This window comes from Echiichthys vipera, assembly GCF_963691815.1.
Source record: "Echiichthys vipera genome assembly, chromosome: 5".
NCBI classification, from domain to species: Eukaryota; Metazoa; Chordata; class Actinopteri; order Perciformes; family Trachinidae; genus Echiichthys; species Echiichthys vipera.
Genome location: NC_139830.1, coordinates 415178 through 435505, shown reverse-complemented (window position 1 = coordinate 435505; position 20328 = coordinate 415178). Strand labels below are relative to the sequence as shown.

Genomic DNA, 20328 nt, shown 5'->3' with positions numbered 1-20328 from the left:
ACACAGCTGCCCCTCATCAGTCTCATACTCACCTGTGCACACAGCTGCCCCTCATCAGTCTCATACTCACCCGTGCACACAGCTGCCCCTCATCACCTGCAATCAGCCCGGTATATGTTCACCAGCTCCACACTCACTCCTCTGCCAGATTCTTCGTTGCCATGCGAGACTCTGCTGTGGTTTCCTGCCTGACTTCCCCGTACTGACCTTACCTGCTACGGATTCCTCTGCTTCGTCTGCATCCTGGTAATTGCCTCAGCCTTCTGTCCCTGACCAAGATTTCAGTCTCTGCTCTCCTGGTTCCTGTTTGCCTGGTTCTGACGGCTCGCCTGGTTATATGGTTCCTGCTCCTCATCGGAGTGTCTGCCTGTGCTGTTGTCTTCCTGGTACCAAACTTCTGCCTGCCTTGACGAAAGCCCCCTGCCACTGCTTTGCCTGTTGTACTGTTTGCCTGAGCTTCAGTAGAACTATCTCTGTTTCTTCTCAGTCCTTTGTGCTGCAACTGGGTCATACATCACCCGTTACACCAACTCAGTCATTATTAGTGACATCACAAACTTGGATTAAAAAAAAAAAGATGATTTTGAGACTCATGGCCCCATAACTCACCACATGACTCAACCTCTGAATTCCATCACAATGTGATAATTGAGTTTCAAGAGAGCTCTGCCATGCTAACAATAAGACCCCCATGTCATAAATTTACAAGACCCCCCCCCCATGATTAGGTCACACTCACAGTGCATCCTCTGGAGTCTAGCGCATGCACCGTGAGTGACCTTATCAACACTTGATGCCAGCAGGAGGGCCACCAGAACTATAAACTCCATTTATTCTAAGTCCTTTGTGCTGCAAGTGGGTCATACATAGATACATACCATACATACATTGGGCGGCTTTGGCTGAGTGACAGTGTGGTCGTCCTCGTCCGCATGTCGACGTGTCCTTGGGCAAGACACTGAACCCCGAATTGCTCCCTGTGCTGCGCATGGGTGTGTGAATGTGGTGTGAATGAGTAGATTAGATGGTCTGTGGATGTCCACTGCATCAGTGAATGTGACAAGTGTGAAAGTGCCTTGAGTAGTCAGAAGACTAGAAAGTCGCTAAATAAGTCCATTTACAATTTACATCACCTGTTACATCAACTCATTATTAGTGGCATCACAAACTTGGATAAAATAAACTGAAGATGATTTCGAGACTCATGGCCCTATGAATCACCACATGACCCAACCTCTGAATTCCATCACAATGTGATAATTGAGTTTCAAAAGACCTTTGCCATGCTAACAATAAGACCCCCATGTCATAAATTTATAACAACCCCCCCACAGTGCAAGCTCTGGAGTCTAGAGCATGCAACTAGTGTGACCTGATCAAAACACTCGATGCCAGCAGGAGGGCCATCAAGGGATATCTTGGTGGCTCTGGGTCCGGTAGGAGTTGCATCAGGAACTGATTCACTATAAGGAGTGGGTCTTGGTATTTGTACAGTTGATATTTTAATATCAATGCAAAAAAATAATAATACACATCATCAGCTTGTTACCAAAATAAGGCACTGTAATATAAAAAAAAAACAAATGAAAAGAAGAGTCCAAAGAAACCAAACTCTCCTGCTCAGTTTTCTGATAAGTTCAATTCAAGAAGTATCAAAAGTATGTGTGTGTATGTGTTCAGAATATCTGGAGTTTCCCTTTCCCGGGCCACATTAACCAGCTCTAACTGGGGGAATCCGAGGCGTTCCCAGGCCAGTGTGGAGATCTAATCTCTCCACCTGGTCCTGGGTCTTCCCCGAGGCCTCCTCCCAGATGGACGGTTCTTTGGGTCCTGACCTGGACCTGGTTCTGTGGGTCCTGACCTGGACCTGGTTCTTTGGGTCCTGACCTGGACCTGGTTCTTTGGGTCCTGACCTGGACCTGGTTCTTTGGGTCCCGACCCAGCTTTCATGACCATGACCCAGACTTCCATAAAATGTTGGAGACGTGTGGACCAGGACAGCCCCTCCCAACACAAAGCTTTTAACATTTCTGGACAAATCTTATCAATCACTGCCACTACTTTGCCTCTGTGGAGTTGTGGGACTACTTCAGTAACTTCCACCAGAACTTTGCTTTAGCAATGGAAGCTTTGAACATCACCCACTCCGGTTCGATGCCCCCAACCTCCACAGGGACGCCAGAAAAGCTCCTCCGGAGGTGTGAGTTGAAGGTCTCTGGGACAGGGGCCTCCTCCAGACGGTCCCAGTTCACCTGCACTACTGGTTTGGGTTTACCCGGTCTGTCCAGAACCTTCCCCGTCCTCTGACCCACTCATCCCCAGATGGTGATCAGCTGACAGCTCTGCCCCTCTCTTCACCCGAGTGTCCAAAACATCCGGCCTCAGATCAGATGATACGATTAGCGAGCACGACAACGAGGAAGTCGGCCAAGTTTCCAGTTTCCAGGTTACGTCACAGCCCGTTCACCCACTGGTGGTAAAACTATATATTAACACATCATTACAGAGCTCATGTGTGCAGGGATCAACCCAACAGTGACCTCAGATTCTGCTCTTACGTCATCAGAACGTTACAGTTCATATCAAACATTTACTGACCAGCAAAACAACTGTGCTCTAATGTGTTTGTTGGTCCTGAGGTTGCCAGAGCGCGGTCTGAGGGGAGGCCATGATCCGCCCTCTGTGGACCCATCAGTGCTGAGTGTGTTTGTGCTCATGGTCAACAGCTCCCTCTGTAACTCACAGCTTCATTAGTGGAAACTGTGTCTGATGTGAAGACGCCTCAGGGACAAACATGTTGACGGGCTGAAGTGACCTTTGACCTGAGGGACTTCATTAACGAGCTGCAGTGATGTAACTTCCCACAACACCTTTCAGAGTCTTACATCAGTTACAGATGAGAGTAAAGTTAGTTTTTATTCAGGATTCTTTTATTTTTACTGCACATTCATTCAATCAGTCACGTTTCAAACGGCTGCTGCTTGAGACAAAGAACTAAAGGTAACAAGGGCCGACTGACGTTATCTGCATCAGGTCTTAAAAGTTTACCTTGAACTCACCACAAAGACTCCGGCTGACGCCCCACGAGCGCGTTGTTGCGCACCAGTGTGAAAGGACATAACTTTACACCTTTTGTCGTCTATTGTCTAAATGATATTTGCTGTTTATATCCTTTTATGAACGGCGTATCAACACTTCAGTCCCACCTCATTCATGTCATGACCAACATATTCTCACTCCCAACTCTTCACACACTGACACTTTCAATGTGCACGGTTTAGGTTTAGGCAGCAAAACTACTGGGTCAGGTATCGGAATAGATCATGGTTTGGTTTGAAACAAGCCTGTTTGTTATGTAACTAACTTTTGTGACGTTAAGTAAGAAAGACAATTTTATGAACTTTGGATTTCAAATGATAAAACAAAGAAAAGAAGGATTAGGATAATGGGATGTTGATGTTGGCACAAGTGTTCACACAATAGCCTGTTTTCACCTTTACATCCATGGTTTCCACATGTTTTATCTATTTATAGACCGTTTCCTCCGGCTGCAACAACTATTCTGGTCCGTCTCCCAAATGCAACACATGCAGTAAAGTTCCTGTTGTTACAGGCAAACCATCCGTCACGCTTGGCCTTAACTGTCAGATCTGGTGCGGCTTACCTCTACACATCTCAGTTCTGTAACCGTACGACCATAAAGGTATTGTGCCCTCTTCTTCTCTGGGGTTTCCCAGGGTGTGAGGAGCCGGATGGGGGTGGGGATCCTCACAGATCCCTGGCTGAGAACCGCTGCATAGGATTTTACCCTGGTGGAGGAGAGTCTCACCTCCCTATGCCTGTGGCTGGTGGGGGAGAAAACTCTGACTGTTGTTTTTGCGTATACCTGAAATATTCATCCTTCTTGGTGAACCTGATGTGACTCTTGCATTGGGCTCCAGTACGGGACTCCATAGTTCTGCTGGGAGACTTAAACACCCACATGGTGCAATGATGGAGACAGCCTCCCTGGTCTAAACCAGAGCGGCCGTTTGTTATTGGACTTCTGTACTAGTCATGGATCGTCTGTAATGAACACCATGTTCGAACATAAAGATGCTCCTGACTGACTGTAGTATCAAAGCATCCTATGCCGAAGATCGTTGATTGATTTTGTGATCGTAGCACCTGATCTAAGGCCACATGTTTGGGACACTCAAATGAATAATTCAGTTCAGTTTAATTCAATTTTATTTCCAAAAATCATCTCAGGACACTTTACATATGGAGTAGGTAAAGACCACACTCTGATTCACTTTTGATTTACATAGACCCAACGATTCCCCCATGAGCAGCAATCTTGTGCAATAGAAGGGCGGAGGTGACAACTGATCACCATCTGGTGAATGTCTGGAGGGGGCATCTGTCGGAGAGATCTTCAGCTCACACATCATCCTGTGGAGGTCGGAGGCCCGAGTGGGCAATGTACAAAGCTTCCTTTGCTGAAGCTGCGGTGGTGAGCTGTGGTCTTGGTGCCTCAATGTGGTGGTTATACATGAACACTGGTGGACACTGGCTGTCAGGGAAGCTGTCTGACTGCAAAGCAAAGCAGCGGGTGTGGGAGAAGTTCGGAGAAGTCATGGTGAAGCACTTTCAGGCGGCACCAAGGTGCTTCTGGAAAAATGTCCAGCACCTAAGGAGGGGGAAAGGGAACCATCCAAGCTGTGTACTGTAAGGACGGGACGTTGGTGACCTCCACTAAGGGGGTCATGGGGCAATGGAAGGATTACTTTTAAGAAACTCCTGAATCTGACAAACACGCCCTTTATTGTAGGTTTCAGAGACCAGAGAGTGTGTGCCAATTACAGGGGGAACAACAGATCATCTCTTTACTCTTGCAAGGATCCTGGAGGTGCCTGGAAGTGGGCCTATCCAGTCTAAATGTGTTTTGTAGATCTGGAGAAGGCATTTGTCCAGGTCCCCTGGGAGAGACTGTTTATTTAGGTGACACAATTTGTCCCTGGAGTCATGACTGTTGGGTGCATGTGGATATACACTTTAGCTGTTAAATCGACATGACATCTGTGCGACATACCATCATCTTATCACACAGGACATGTTTACATGTTTTCCGTATCTTTGACATTTGCAATCCGTACATGACAGGATTCAAAAGTGGCTGAATGATGATTAAATACACTGCCAGAATAATACGCAGCAAACTGGGAACACTGGTCATATCGAATCTAGTCTGGATTATTTCAAAGCAGCAGCCAAAAGAAAAGTTCAGGAGGGAAGCGAGGTGAGGTGTGCAGGTGCTGACAGCTTTCTGTCTGGTCTGTTTACAGCCAGAAAAACACACTTTGAGGATTTTCATGTAGGAGAAAAGGATCGGAAGTAGAGGAACCAAAATGGTGACTACAATACCAAAAAGTCCATAAATGTTATTCACTTTAGTGTCAGAACATGCCAACTTAACAACAAGGTAGTTATGACAATACACGCTGTTTATGATGTTTCCACAAAGTGTCAAACGGATGTTTAAGGACAAAGTAATTAAGAATTTCACAAAAGAGTAAAACCATAAAACAGCAATAAAGATAATGGCCTTCTTAAAAGTCATACGTGTGTTATAATGTAGAGGACAACATATAGCAAGATATCTGTCATAAGACATGACTGCTAAGTTACAAATCTCTATATTTGCGTAAGTGTACACACAGTAAATCTGCAGGAAACAAAAGGAAGTAGAAACAGTGTGAACGTCCGAGAGGATCTGAACCAGGAGGAACGGAAACAACCCTGTGCTTCCATACAGTTCATTCACAAACAGGCTGCACAGGAACAGGTACATAGGTTCATGTAAGCTTCTGTTCATACAGATGACCACGATCAGAAATGTGTTGACTGCAACAATAACAATGTATAACACTGCAGTTAACATGAAAAACAAGTATCTCAGAGTCCCTACATCTAAATAAGTGCTGAGGATGAAGTACGACAAAGTGGAATTTACCATCTTTCCTGTTTTAACGGACAAAACAAACTTGTCACTACCAAAGGCATTATTTTCACATGTTGATTATATTAACCTCAAAACTCACAAGCAGCATAAACCCACCATTTACACTGTAGCCTCACTGAATAAAGGAATATATCCAAACAGATACTTTAATGTTCCAGTCTAAGTAGAAGTGCACACAGCCTAACAGCTAAAAGTACAATTCTCACGAGGCCAGGGGACGAGGGAAGTAAAAAACAGAATTAATCCGAGGAAATAATCAATGGAAAGGGAAGTATGAGCAGCAATAGTCTGATGTCCAGTCCAGGGCGTACCCCGCCTCTCTGCTGACGTCCGCTGGGAATGGCGACCCCGTCCGGGATCAGCGTTTTAGAGAACGGATGGATGGAAATAAAAATGTCTCAAAATCTCCAAACCACCATCTGAAATGTTCTTTTGGAAAAAGCAGAGCGCTGCACAGACTGAACAACATCGCCGTCATATGCAACACAACGCCAACGTGAACACCCTCCCTCCAAAAGCGAGCAAGATGACCGACCCCGTGCACCAAGACTCAAGAATCAACAACCAACACACCAAAGGCCTCAAAGCTGGCGTCGTCTGGAGCTCTCTCCAGATCCTTTATAGTGAGTGAAAACAGCCGTGTTCAGCCAATCACTGCAGCCGCAGGAGGGGGAGGGGCAGCAGCTGAGAGACAACATGAGAGACCAGGAACAAAACACTGAACATGAAACCGCAGCACGCACCAAGCAGAAGACGAAGGGATCAGTGCTTCTAACAACATCCTCAGTGTCAGACGCATCCTCACTGATCGGACCTCGCCTGATCTTCATGAAACTTGGTGGAAAGGTGAAACACGGGCCGATGCAGAACCCACTCAAACATCAAATAAACATTTCTTTCATTTTTCCTTTAACAGCAGATCAAAAGTGTGTGATAGCATAGCAACAATACATGCTGTTAATGCTACGTTTACAGCTAAAGCCAAAAAAGATCATCAGACAGTAACAAAAAATACATACATTCAACTGAGCATTAGCGTCCCATTGTCGACTACGTCCCATTGTCGACTACGTCCCATTGTTGACTACGTCCCATTGTCGACTACTTCCCATTGTTGACTACGTCCCATTGTCGACTACGTCCCATTGTCGACTACTTCCCATTGTTGACTACGTCCCATTGTCCCCTACGTCCCATTGTCGACTACGTCCCAGTGTCCCCTACGTCCCATTGACAACTACGTCCCATTGACAACTACGTCCCATTGTCGACTACTTCCCATTGTTGACTACGTCCTATTGTCCCCTACGTCCCATTGTCGACTACATCCCATTGTCCCCTACGTCCCATTGACAACTACGTCCCATTCACAACTACATCCCATTGTCCCCTACGTCCCATTGACAACTACGTCCCATTCACAACTACATCCCATTGTCCCCTACGTCCCATTGACAACTACGTCCCATTGTCGACTACGTCCCATTGTCGACTAAGTCCCATTGTCGCCGACATCCCATTGCCCCCTATGTCCCATTGTCCCCTACATCCCATTGTCCCCTATGTCCCATTGTCGACTACGTCCCATTATTGCCTACGTCCCATTGTCGACTACGTCCCATTGTCGCCTACGTCCCATTGTCCCCTATGTCCCATTGTTGACTACGTCCCATTGTCCCCTATGTCCCATTGTCGACTACGTCCCATTGTCCCCTACATCCCATTGTCGACTACGTCCCATTATTGCCTACGTCCCATTGTCGACTACGTCCCATTGTCGCCTACGTCCCATTATTGCCTACGTCCCATTGGCGACTACGTCCCATTGTCGACTACGTCCCATTGTCCCCTATGTCCCATTGTCGACTACGTCCCATTGTCCCCTATGTCCCATTGTGGACTACGTCCCATTGTCGCCTACGTCCCATTGTCGCCTACGTCCCATTGTCGAATACGTCCCATTGTCGCCTACGTCCCATTGTCGACTACGTCCCATTGTCGCCTAGTCCCATTCACGAATACGTCCCATTGTCGCCTATGTCCCATTGTGGACTACGTCCCATTGTCGCCTACGTCCCATTGTCGCCTATGTCCCATTGTCGACTACGTCCCATTGTCGACTACGTCCCATTGTCGACTAGGTCCCATTGTCGACAACATCCCATTGTCCACTACGTCCCATTGACGACTATGTCCCATTGTCGACTACGTCCCATTGTCGACCACGTCCCATTGACGACTATGTCCCATTGTCGACTATGTCCCATTGTCGACTATGTCCCATTGTCGACTATGTCCCATTGACGACTATGTCCCATTGTCGACTACGTACCATTGTCGACCACGTCCCATTGTCGACTATGTCCCATTGACGACTATGTCCCATTGTCGACTATGTCCCATTGTCGACTATGTCCCATTGTCGACCACGTCCCATTGACGACTATGTCCCATTGTCGACTATGTCCCATTGACGACTATGTCCCATTGTCGACTATGTCCCATTGTCGACTATGTCCCATTGTCGACAATGGGACATAGTCGACTACGTCCCATTGTCGACAACATCCCATTGTCGACCACGTCCCATTGACGACTATGTCCCATTGTCGACTATGTCCCATTGTCGACTATGTCCCATTGTCGACTATGTCCCATTGACGACTATGTCCCATTGTCGACTATGTCCCATTGTCGACTATGTCCCATTGTCGACTACGTACCATTGTCGACCACGTCCCATTGTCGACTATGTCCCATTGACGACTATGTCCCATTGTCGACTATGTCCCATTGTCGACTATGTCCCATTGTCGACCACGTCCCATTGACGACTATGTCCCATTGTCGACTATGTCCCATTGACGACTATGTCCCATTGTCGACTATGTCCCATTGTCGACTATGTCCCATTGTCGACAATGGGACATAGTCGACTACGTCCCATTGTCGACAACATCCCATTGTCGACCACGTCCCATTGACGACTATGTCCCATTGTCGACTATGTCCCATTGTCGACTATGTCCCATTGACGACTATGTCCCATTGTCGACTATGTCCCATTGACGACTATGTCCCATTGTCGACTATGTCCCATTGTCGACTATGTCCCATTGACGACTATGTCCCATTGTCGACTACGTACCATTGTCGACCACGTCCCATTGACGACTATGTCCCATTGACGACTATGTCCCATTGACGACTATGTCCCATTGTCGACTATGTCCCATTGTCGACTATGTCCCATTGTCGACTATGTCCCATTGTCGACAATGGGACATAGTCGACTACGTCCCATTGTCGACAACATCCCATTGTCGACCACGTCCCATTGACGACTATGTCCCATTGTCGACTACGTCCCATTGTCGACTAGGTCCCATTGTCGACAACATCCCATTGTTGCCTACGTCCCATTGGCGACTACGTCCCAATGTTGCCTATGTCCCATTGTTGACTACGTCCCATTGTCGCCTACGTCCAATTGTCCACTACGCCCCATTGTCCACTATGTCCCATTGTCCCCTACGTCCCATTGTTGCCTACGTCCCATTGTTGCCTACGTCCCATTGTCGCCTACGTCCCATTGACGACTACGTCCCCTTGTCGACTACGTCCCATTGTCGACTACGTCCCATTGGCGACTACGTCCCATTGTTGCCTATGTCCCATTGTTGCCTACGTCCCATTGGCGACTACGTCCCATTGTTGCCTACGTCCCATTGGCGACTACGTCCCATTGTGGACTACGTCCCATTGTCGCCTACGTCCAATTGTCGCCTACGTCCCATTCACGACTACGTCCCAGTGTCGACTACATCCCATTGTTGCCTATGTCCCATTGTTGACTACGTCCCATTGTCGCCTACGTCCCATTGTCCACTACGTCCCATTGTCCACTATGTCCCATTGTCCCCTACGTCCCATTGTCGCCTACGTCCCATTGTCGACTACGTCCCATTGTCACCTACGTCCAATTGTCGACTACGTCCCATTGTCGACTACGTCCCATTGTTGCCTATGTCCCATTGTTGCCTACGTCCCATTGGCGACTACGTCCCATTGTCGCCTACCTCCAAATCACGACTACGTCCCAGTGTCGACTACAGCCCATTGTTGCCTATGTCCCATTGTCCACTACGTCCCATTGTCGCCTACGTCCCATTGTCCACTATGTCCCATTCTCCCCTACGTCCCATTGTCCACTATGTCCCATTGTCCCCTATATCCCATTGTCGCCTACGTCCCATTGTCGACTACGTCCAATTGTCCACTACGTCCCATTGTCGCCTACGTCCAATTGTCCACTACGTCCCATTGTCGCCTACGTCCCATTGACGACTACGTCCCATTGTCCACTACGTCCCATTGACGACTACGTCCCATTGTCCACTACGTCCCATTGTCCCCTATGTCCAATTGACTACTAGGGACGTTTCACACCTGTAACTTTGGTTCGGATCGAGCTGAAAACACTCAGAAAGTCGTGGTGTGACAGGAGATTAAAGGTTCTCTGTGTAACATCCAGAACAGCCTTGTTATCAGTGACACAGTTGGGCTTTAGTGACCTGCACTCAGCTTCCTGTTGCTCACATCGTCCAAAACAGTAAGACTGAACGTGATTGGTCGGCATCATAGTGAGAACACTATAGTAGGAGGACTGCGCTCAGAGCAGGGGACACACTGATGTGGAATAACTGTTTCTCTTCTGGTACAAGAACAAATATGATTTTATTATAACATGGAGTTGATCCGGACCTGGTCCTTGAGTGACGAGTTTTCCCAACAATAACGCTGTAAAATGAATCACAATCATATTAACAATAACGCTCGCTGTCTGTAAGTCACTCCACCAGAGGGCACGACAACAAGGAAGTCGGCCAAGTTTCCAGTTTCCAGGTTAGGTCACAGCCCGTTCACCCACTGGTGATAAAACTATATATTAACACATCATTACAGAGCTCATGTGTGCAGGGATCAACCCAACAGTGACCTCAGATTCTGCACTTACGTCATCAGAACGTTACAGTTCATATCAAACATTTACTGACCAGCAAAACAACTGTGCTCTAATGTGTTTGTTGGTCCTGAGGTTGCCAGAGCGCGGTCTGAGGGGAGGCCATGATCCGCCCTCTGTGGACCCATCAGGGCTGAGGTGTATTTGTGCTCATGGTCAACAGCTCCCTCTGTAACTCACAGCTTCATTAGTGGAAACTGTGTCTGATGTGAAGACGCCTCAGGGACAAACATGTTGACGGGCTGAAGTGACCTTTGACCTGAGGGACTTCATTAACGAGCTGCAGTGATGTAACTTCCCACAACACCTTTCAGAGTCTTACATCAGTTACAGATGAGAGGAAAGTTAGTTTTGATTCATTCAATCAGTCACGTTTCAAACTTAACCATCACTTAACCGTCTCCTTTAGTGACTAAACTTAACCGTCACCTTTAGAGACTAAACTTAACCGTCTCCTTTAGTGACTAAACTTAACAGTCTCCTTTAGAGACTAAACTTAACCGTCACCTTTAGAGACTAAACTTAACCGTCTCCTTTAGAGACTAAACTTAACCGTCTCCTTTAGTGTCTAAACTTAACCGTCTCCTTTAGAGACTAAACTTAACCGTCTCCTTTAGAGACTAAACTTAACCGTCTCCTTTAGTGTCTAAACTTAACCGTCTCCTTTAGTGACTAAACTTAACCGTCTCCTTTAGAGACTAAACTTAACCGTCTCCTTTAGAGACTAAACTTAACCGTCTCCTTTAGTGTCTAAACTTAACCGTCTCCTTTAGTGACTAAACTTAACCGTCTCCTTTAGTGTCTAAACTTAACCGTCTCCTTTAGTGACTAAACTTAACCGTCTCCTTTAGTGACTAAACTTAACCGTCTCCTTTAGTGACTAAACTTAACCGTCTCCTTTAGTGATTAAACTTAACCGTCTCCTTTAGAGACTAAACTTAACCGTCTCCTTTAGTGACTAAACTTAACCGTCTCCTTTAGTGTCTAAACTTAACCGTCTCCTTTAGTGTCTAAACTTAACCGTCTCCTTTAGTGTCTAAACTTAACCGTCTCCTTTAGAGACTAAACTTAACCGTCTCCTTTAGTGTCTAAACTTAACCGTCTCCTTTAGTGACTAAACTTAACCGTCTCCTTTAGAGACTAAACTTAACCGTCTCCTTTAGTGTCTAAACTTAACCGTCTCCTTTAGTGTCTAAACTTAACCGTCTCCTTTAGAGACTAAACTTAACCGTCTCCTTTAGTGACTAAACTTAACCGTCTCCTTTAGTGTCTAAACTTAACCGTCTCCTTTAGTGTCTAAACTTAACCGTCTCCTTTAGAGACTAAACTTAACCGTCTCCTTTAGAGACTAAACTTAACCGTCTCCTTTAGAGACTAAACTTAACCGTCACCTTTAGAGACTAAACTTAACCGTCTCCTTTAGTGACTAAACTTAACCATCTCCTTTAGTGACTAAACTTAACCGTCTCCTTTAGTGACTAAACTTAACCGTCTCCTTTAGAAACTAAACTTAACCGTCTCCTTTAGTGACTAAACTTAACCGTCTTCTTTAGAGACTAAACTTAACCGTCTCATTTAGAAACTAAACTTAACCGCCTCCTTTAGTGACTAAACTTAACCGTCTCCTTTAGTGACTAAACTTAACCGTCTCCTTTAGAAACTAAACTTAACCGTCTCCTTTAGAAACTAAACTTAACCGTCTCCTTTAGTGACTAAACTTAACCGTCTCCTTTAGTGACTAAACTTAACCGTCTCCTTTAGAGACTAAACTTAACCGTCTCCTTTAGAGACTAAACTTAACCGTCACCTTTAGAGACTAAACTTAACCGTCTCCTTTAGAGACTAAACTTAACCGTCTCCTTTAGTGTCTAAACTTAACCGTCTCCTTTAGTGACTAAACTTAACCGTCTCCTTTAGAGACTAAACTTAACCGTCTCCTTTAGTGACTAAACTTAACCGTCTCCTTTAGTGTCTAAACTTAACCGTCTCCTTTAGTGACTAAACTTAACCGTCTCCTTTAGAGACTAAACTTAACCGTCTCCTTTAGTGACTAAACTTAACCGTCTCCTTTAGTGACTAAACTTAACCATCTCCTTTAGTGACTAAACTTAACCGTCTCCTTTAGTGACTAAACTTAACCGTCTCCTTTAGAGACTAAACTTAACCGTCTCCTTTAGTGTCTAAACTTAACCGTCTCCTTTAGTGTCTAAACTTAACCGTCTCCTTTAGTGACTAAACTTAACCGTCTCCTTTAGAGACTAAACTTAACCGTCACCTTTAGTGACTAAACTTAACCGTCTCCTTAAGTGACTAAACTTAACCGTCTCCTTTAGAGACTAAACTTAACCGTCTCCTTTAGTGTCTAAACTTAACCGTCTCCTTTAGAGACTAAACTTAACCGTCTCCTTTAGTGACTAAACTTAACCGTCTCCTTAAGTGACTAAACTTAACCGTTTCCTTTAGTGACTAAACTTAACCGTCACCTTTAGTGACTAAACTTAACCGTCTCCTTTAGTGTCTAAACTTAACCGTCTCCTTTAGAGACTAAACTTAACCGTCTCCTTTAGAGACTAAACTTAACCGTCTCCTTTAGTGACTAAACTTAACCGTCTCCTTTAGTTGTCTAAACTTAACCGTCTCCTTTAGAGACTAAACTTAACCGTCACCTTTAGTGACTAAACTTAACCGTCTCCTTAAGTGACTAAACTTAACCGTCTCCTTTAGTGTCTAAACTTAACCGTCTCCTTTAGTGACTAAACTTAACCGTCTCCTTTAGTGTCTAAACTTAACCGTCTCCTTTAGAGACTAAACTTAACCGTCTCCTTTAGAGACTAAACTTAACCGTCTCCTTAAGTGACTAAACTTAACCGTCTCCTTTAGTTGTCTTAACTTAACCGTCTCCTTTAGTTGTCTAAACTTAACCGTCTCCTTTAGAGACTAAACTTAACCGTCACCTTTAGTGACTAAACTTAACCGTCTCCTTAAGTGACTAAACTTAACCGTCTCCTTTAGTGTCTAAACTTAACCGTCTCCTTTAGTGACTAAACTTAACCGTCTCCTTTAGTGACTAAACTTAACCGTCTCCTTTAGAGACTAAACTTAACCGTCTCCTTTAGAGACTAAACTTAACCGTCTCCTTAAGTGACTAAACTTAACCGTCTCCTTTAGTGTCTAAACTTAACCGTCTCCTTTAGTGACTAAACTTAACCGTCTCCTTTAGAGACTAAACTTAACCGTCTCCTTTAGAGACTAAACTTAACCGTCTCCTTTAGTGACTAAACTTAACCGTCTCCTTTAGTTGTCTTAACTTAACAGTCACACAAATATAATAAATGTGTTTTCCTTTAACATGTTTTATTAAATATAATATTTTTAATAATTTAAAAGTGTGAATATGAAACTGTTGTTGGGGCGTTTCCATGGCAACAGTCTGACTCCAGGACCGAGCTGTTTAAACTGTGTTCAGCAGCGGGAGCTAACAGCTAACGCTAGCTTAGCTCCGGCAGAACACTCTTACAGAGTTCAGTCCTGATGTGGCTGAACAGAGAGGAGGAGCAGCGGGCTGAGGCCTTAGCGTCATCTACAGAAGGTTCATACGCGTGTGTGAGTGTGTGTGTGTGTGTGTGTGTGTGTTTAATGTTCAAACAATAACAGAGAGTCTGGAAATATCGGGAAGCTAATCGCGATTAGCGCGCTAGCATGCTAAGGCGCCATTAACACAACAGTCAGTAGCTCCGTGTTCCCGCGTATAGGTATGTTTGGTGTCGTTAGCTCAAAGCTAACGCTGTTTAAGCCCTCGATGCTAAAGTATAAGAGCCTGTGGTTCATTAAAGTCACCGAGGACACATTTAAACATGATGTTTTTATGAATTAGAGGATGTTTGTCTTCAGTCAGACTAAAGAAATGATTGTAAAACCTTTGTGTTATTTTGTTATTTTCTTTATTCTCATGTCTCCACTCTGCTGTCCCATGGTGCGTATGGTGCGGCCCGCTGTGGTGCTGTTTGACTGAAATCCATATTTCTGTGGTTAAACAAAAGGTTCCTGGTGTTTTAAAGCGCTCGTCACACAGATATTCACTCTGCTTCTCTGTGTTTCTGTGTCGTAGGTGTTGGAAACGAAATGGTTTGTGACGACGGTCCAGTGGAAGAGGACGCCGACCTTAAACGCAGAGACGAGGACAAAACCCTCATCAGGACAAACGGGTCAGTGTGTGTTTCTGTGATGAATGAATGAAACTCAAAGACCTCAAACTGCGATATTTTGTTCGCAAAGCCTGAGACGTTTCGTCGTGACAGAGCCGACAAGGTGAGAACGTTAGCTAAGCAGCTAGCTTTGGCGTGTTTGGAAGTTGCCTGAGTCACTTCCACTTACATTAAATACCGCGTTGATAAAGAGGTGTGTGTGTGTGTGTGTGTGTGTGTGTGTGTGTGTGTGTGTGTGTGTGTGTGTGTGTGTGTGTGTGTGTGTGTGTGTGTGTGTTGATGAATGTGTTCTGAAAACATTTCGATTTTTCGTCGGTGACAGAGCCGACATTCCAGGGATCACAGAGACAAGGTAAGAACGTTAGCTAAGCAGCTAGCTTTGACCTGTTTGGACGTAATGATAATGTTAGCTTAACGCTTCATGACGATGTGAGTTATTAATGCGACGTTAATCTCGTCATATGCACGTACTAGCTTTGATAGCTGCATGTTAAAGCTCACTTATTGGTTTGTCGTGTTGCTGTGTGTGTTAGCTATGATTAGGTAATTGAACCAACGTGATAGTCATGAAGCTAATGTGTACTGTGCGTAACTAGCTAGCTGTGGTCATGTGGTAATACTAGCAACTATGTTCTGCTTGAGCGTGTTAATACCTGCATGTTTACTTTATTTGGGTGTGGGGAGTCATGTACCACTTTTCGGTCTTTATTTACAGAAACTTCCGCCGTTGTACTTTACAACATGTTCGATGTTACACAGCCCAGTCAAATGAGTAAAATTAGCCAACTCTCACTGGTGACTCCGTCCTTCCTGACCCAAGCCCTGAAGCTCATCGCAAATAAGTCATTCTTACGTCAGCTAAACTACCAGTGACATTAATTACCCGTTACATTAACTACCAGTTAGTTTGACTACGGCTACGTTTAAATACTAGTTTTAGATTTAGAGATTTGTCTTCGTTGTTTGTCCGTGAGCTGACCTTCAAGGGAACACAGAGACAAGGTAAGGTACGAAGGTAAGGAAGCTAGCTACTCAGTGAGAACTGTTTTCTTTCTGGGATTGTTTCTGTGTTTGTGTTAGCTGCCGTTTGTGTGTATGTGATGAATGTGTCCAAACTCAAAGATCACGAGCTAAACTCAAACCGTTGCGTTTGCGAAGCGAGATTTCTCTTCGTTATTTGTCCGTGAAAGAGCCGACCTTCGAGGGAACACAGAGACAAGGTAAGGTACAAAGGTAAGTAAGCTAGCTACCCAGTTAGCTTTTACTTGTTTGGCTGTCGTAGTAAGGTTAGCTTGTAGCCAACTCAACATGCAGGTTTTCACCATGTTACATTCATGAGGCAGATGCTTTGGTCCAAAGTGACGTCATTTATGATCAAACCACTGAGATCTTGTTATCATCCAGAACTGGGAGTGTTTCCTTAACAAATAATTCAAAGCATGTTGAGTGCAGCAGTAGAAGAGAAAAATTTTTTGTATGTTATTATAAAAGTGACGCGTTGCTACAGACACAAAGTGTTTCAGGGAAAACAGCATGTTGTGCCTGTGGAGAGCGGCTACATGTGATTAACACACATACTACACAACTGATATCCTTTAATGTGTGTCATGCTCCCCTTACATGTGGTCATTCTCTCTGCCAAAGACACATGAAACTATCACAACATGCTTCCCTCTCAGTCCAACAGCTATCTATCTAGCTACCGTTAGCTTAACTGTTTGTGCCCTAAGCTAAAGTGGATGCGATGTAGAGTGGAAAGGTGGATATTTAGCCTGCAGCTCATGTTCATTTGGTCTCTGTGTTTTTTTCTTAACCAGCAGTTAACTTACCTCTGTTTCTGATACTTTCAGACGGATCTAGTGGTGTTCCTCGGTGGATTCAGTTGCTCTGTTCTTGGAGATTGTTTAGTTGTTCGTAACAAAAATAGTTTCGGACACTGGTTCAGTGCAAGAAGATGCTGACCTTTGACACGGAGACCCTGGAGAAACAGGTCAGTGTGTGTGTATGTGATGAACGAATGTTTCCAAACTCAAAAACCACAAACTGAAACCCGAACCCTGTCGTTGAAGTTGAGATTAATTCGCGTCTATCGCAGGTAGCAGCCAAGGTGGCTAGCTAACCGAAACTAACCCCAGCTGAGCCTACTCTGCTGTTGTGCTAAATGGAAAGTGATGCTAATGCTAATGCTAACAGGGATCTGAATGCTTTTAAAAGAACAGAACTGACCTCTCAGAGGAAGTGTGTAGCCCTTAAAAGAGCCGTTGTGTTGTAGTGAGATCAGGCCGTCAGTGATTTACCCTCTGTAGCCGCACAGGTGCTGCTGGTCTCAGGTAGATCAGACCGGGACACGCCTCACTCTGCACTGGTGGCTTTCATCTTCTTCTTCTGGATTTCCGGCAGACTAGATGCCTAAAGGCACGTCGCTGCCACCCACAGTTCATAGTTATATACATGATATTATATCCACAGGACCAGTCTGGTTTCCCTGTAGGTCTGCAACAATGGCGTCTTCGTTGAGCCCCTGGATGTTGCACTTGATGACTCGCGACTGACTTCACGCGATGTCACTTGAAAGGATCAAATTTTTCAACTTCAAGCAACACACGCGATGAGACGATGGACGCGATGGATGCTTCATCGCTCTTATCGTTCGGAACGCGTCGCCCAAAGCGGCATCGCATGTCATTGCGTCATTTACATTGATTTTGAACGGCAGCTTGACGATTTCGTCGCCTCCATCGCTTTTGGTGTGAATGCACGGTAAGAAGGTAAGAAAGTTAGCTAACCAGTTAGCTTTTACTTGTTTGGATGTTGTAGAAATATTAGCTTGTAGCTAGATCAACCTGCAGGTTTCTTCACCCGCTACATTCAGTGTATTCTCATCAACAGCATCAGTTTGTAGGATTTAATGTGAAATATAATGCATGAAAATGACAGGATAGCTTACGAAATAGACTGAAAGGGGATCATTATGGTTTTGTCTAGGAACCAAAAGGTGACGGTTAAGCGGGGCATACTCTGTACGTTTCTGACCTGAGATTTGAGCTGCACGACTCATTTTGGAGTCGGACTGAATTTAAACCTTGTTCGGCGTCGCTTGCCATGCATCTTTCAGGGGGGAGCGAAGCATCATGGCCAGACCACTCATCAGATATTATTTACACACATTTCAAATGCGGTCGGTATAATCCTCTGACGAATGTGAAGCTAAATTTTGAAGAAATAGCCGATACCTCAAATGATGATGTCAAAGATCATGTGATAACACACCATTTCTGGCTCTTTCCAGCCATGGAGCTTCAGTAGCTCCTCCTAGAGGATTCAACAGATCCCTCTCAGATTTGGTCGACAGAAGCTAAAGTTTACAGACTAAACATGACAAACAGCTACATGATGTATAAGTAATGTGTGCTGTAGCGTCACATAGTGGACATAGGGTGAGGGCCGTTCATTAATGTATTGTTCCTGCATAAAGTCATGCATGAGATCACATTAATTCTTGTACATTCCCGATAGTTCATAGAAATTTGAGCTTCTTTTGTTCTAGGATTCTTTAATTTAACTGGATTTAAACAGCAGTGGGGACAAACCACGGCGACCTGAACATCTGAACCTTTGTTCTGTGTTTCTGAGGGCTGGCCCGCTCCTCTCACACCACATTATCATTATCTCATTATCTGTCATCCGATATCTCTGAGCTCCTGACAGATGCTTTCTTTAGCTCGTTCAATAGCCGCAAAGTGATCCTCGTTATTATAGTTCTCAAATTTAGATGTGATGATATTTGATCCTTGATTATATAACTTCTAGTTGGAATAACTACCTGTGACATTAATTACCAGTTAGTTTATCTACGGCCACATTTTAGTACGAGTTGTTTTAACTGCCAGTTAACTTTTACATCACATTTCATTGGAGTCAGAGTCTGTTTTGAATCAAATCATGAGATTCCCAAAGACTTCCAGCTCTACTCAGTGAGAACGGATTTCATTCTGTTATTGTTGCTGTGTTTCTGTGTGTATGTGATGAATGAATGTTTCTAAACTCAAAAAACCTCCCGCTGAAACTCAAACCCTGTCGTTGCGTTCACAAATCGAGACTTGTCTTCATTGTTTGTCCGTGAAAGAGCTGACCATCGAGGGAACACAGAGACAAGGTAAGATACGAAGGTAAGGCAGCTAGCTACGCAGTGAGAAGTGTTTTCTTTCTGGGATTGTTTTTGTGTTTTTATGACTTGCCGTTTGTGTGTATCTGATGAATGTGTCCAAACTCAAAGATCACGAGCTAAACTCAAAGCGTTGCGTTTGCGAAGCGAGATTTCTCTTTGTTATTTGTCCGTGAAAGAGCCGACCTTCGAGGGAACACAGAGACAAGGTAAGGTACAAAGGTAAGTAAGCTAGCTACCCAGTTAGCTTTTACTTGTTTGGCTTGTCGTGGTAATATTAGCTTGTAGCCAACTCAACCTGCAGGTATTCACCATGTTACATTCATGAGGCAGATGCTTTGGTCCAAAGTGACGTCATTTATGATGTATTTTAAAACCATTCGTGTCTGAGAGGTGACGTGGAAGAAAGGGCGAGTGATGAAAGTCGTGTGTGTCCTGTGGTGTCGGGGGAATTCAGAGAAACAAACAAAGACTTGTAAACATGGTGGATGATATGACACACTCATTACATAACCGGTCGCTAGAGCATCTTTTCCCATGAGGTAATTAGGAAATTTTGACACAGCAGTGAACAGAACACACGCTCCACAATGTGGCTCACATCATTAAATACATGTTAAAATAATATAAAATAACTGTTTATTCAGACTTTGCCCAGATTACTACAAATTGGGTTAACTATGTTACGACTGCCCTTATTTTAAAATGTTTATACCAGGAAGTTGGAGTGAGCAACAAGGATGAAATCCTCTGTTCCAGTAAATGTAGTTTTATATCACACTATAAATACATGTCATGATGATTTAATGAACACTACCACACTATCACTTTCACACTACCACCTGCACTGGTCATGCAAATGCACTCACTTATATTTCATGTATATAATTCAATGGTATATGTTTAGTTTGCTTGTGTTCGTGTTTATATT

At 44.5% G+C, this 20328-nt stretch overlaps 1 protein-coding gene across 1 annotated transcript; it reads right to left on the bottom strand.

Annotated features, from left to right (window-relative positions):
* Nucleotides 1–4422: 4422 nt before the first annotated feature.
* Nucleotides 4423–5998, bottom strand: LOC310947327 (olfactory receptor 11A1-like; the record flags this gene model as incomplete). Its single annotated transcript, XM_083914117.1, has 2 exons — nucleotides 4423–4575; nucleotides 5075–5998. 2 exons carry the CDS (start codon nucleotides 5996–5998, stop codon nucleotides 4423–4425), a joined length of 1077 nt encoding a protein of 358 aa, XP_083770243.1.
* Nucleotides 5999–20328: the final 14330 nt, after the last annotated feature.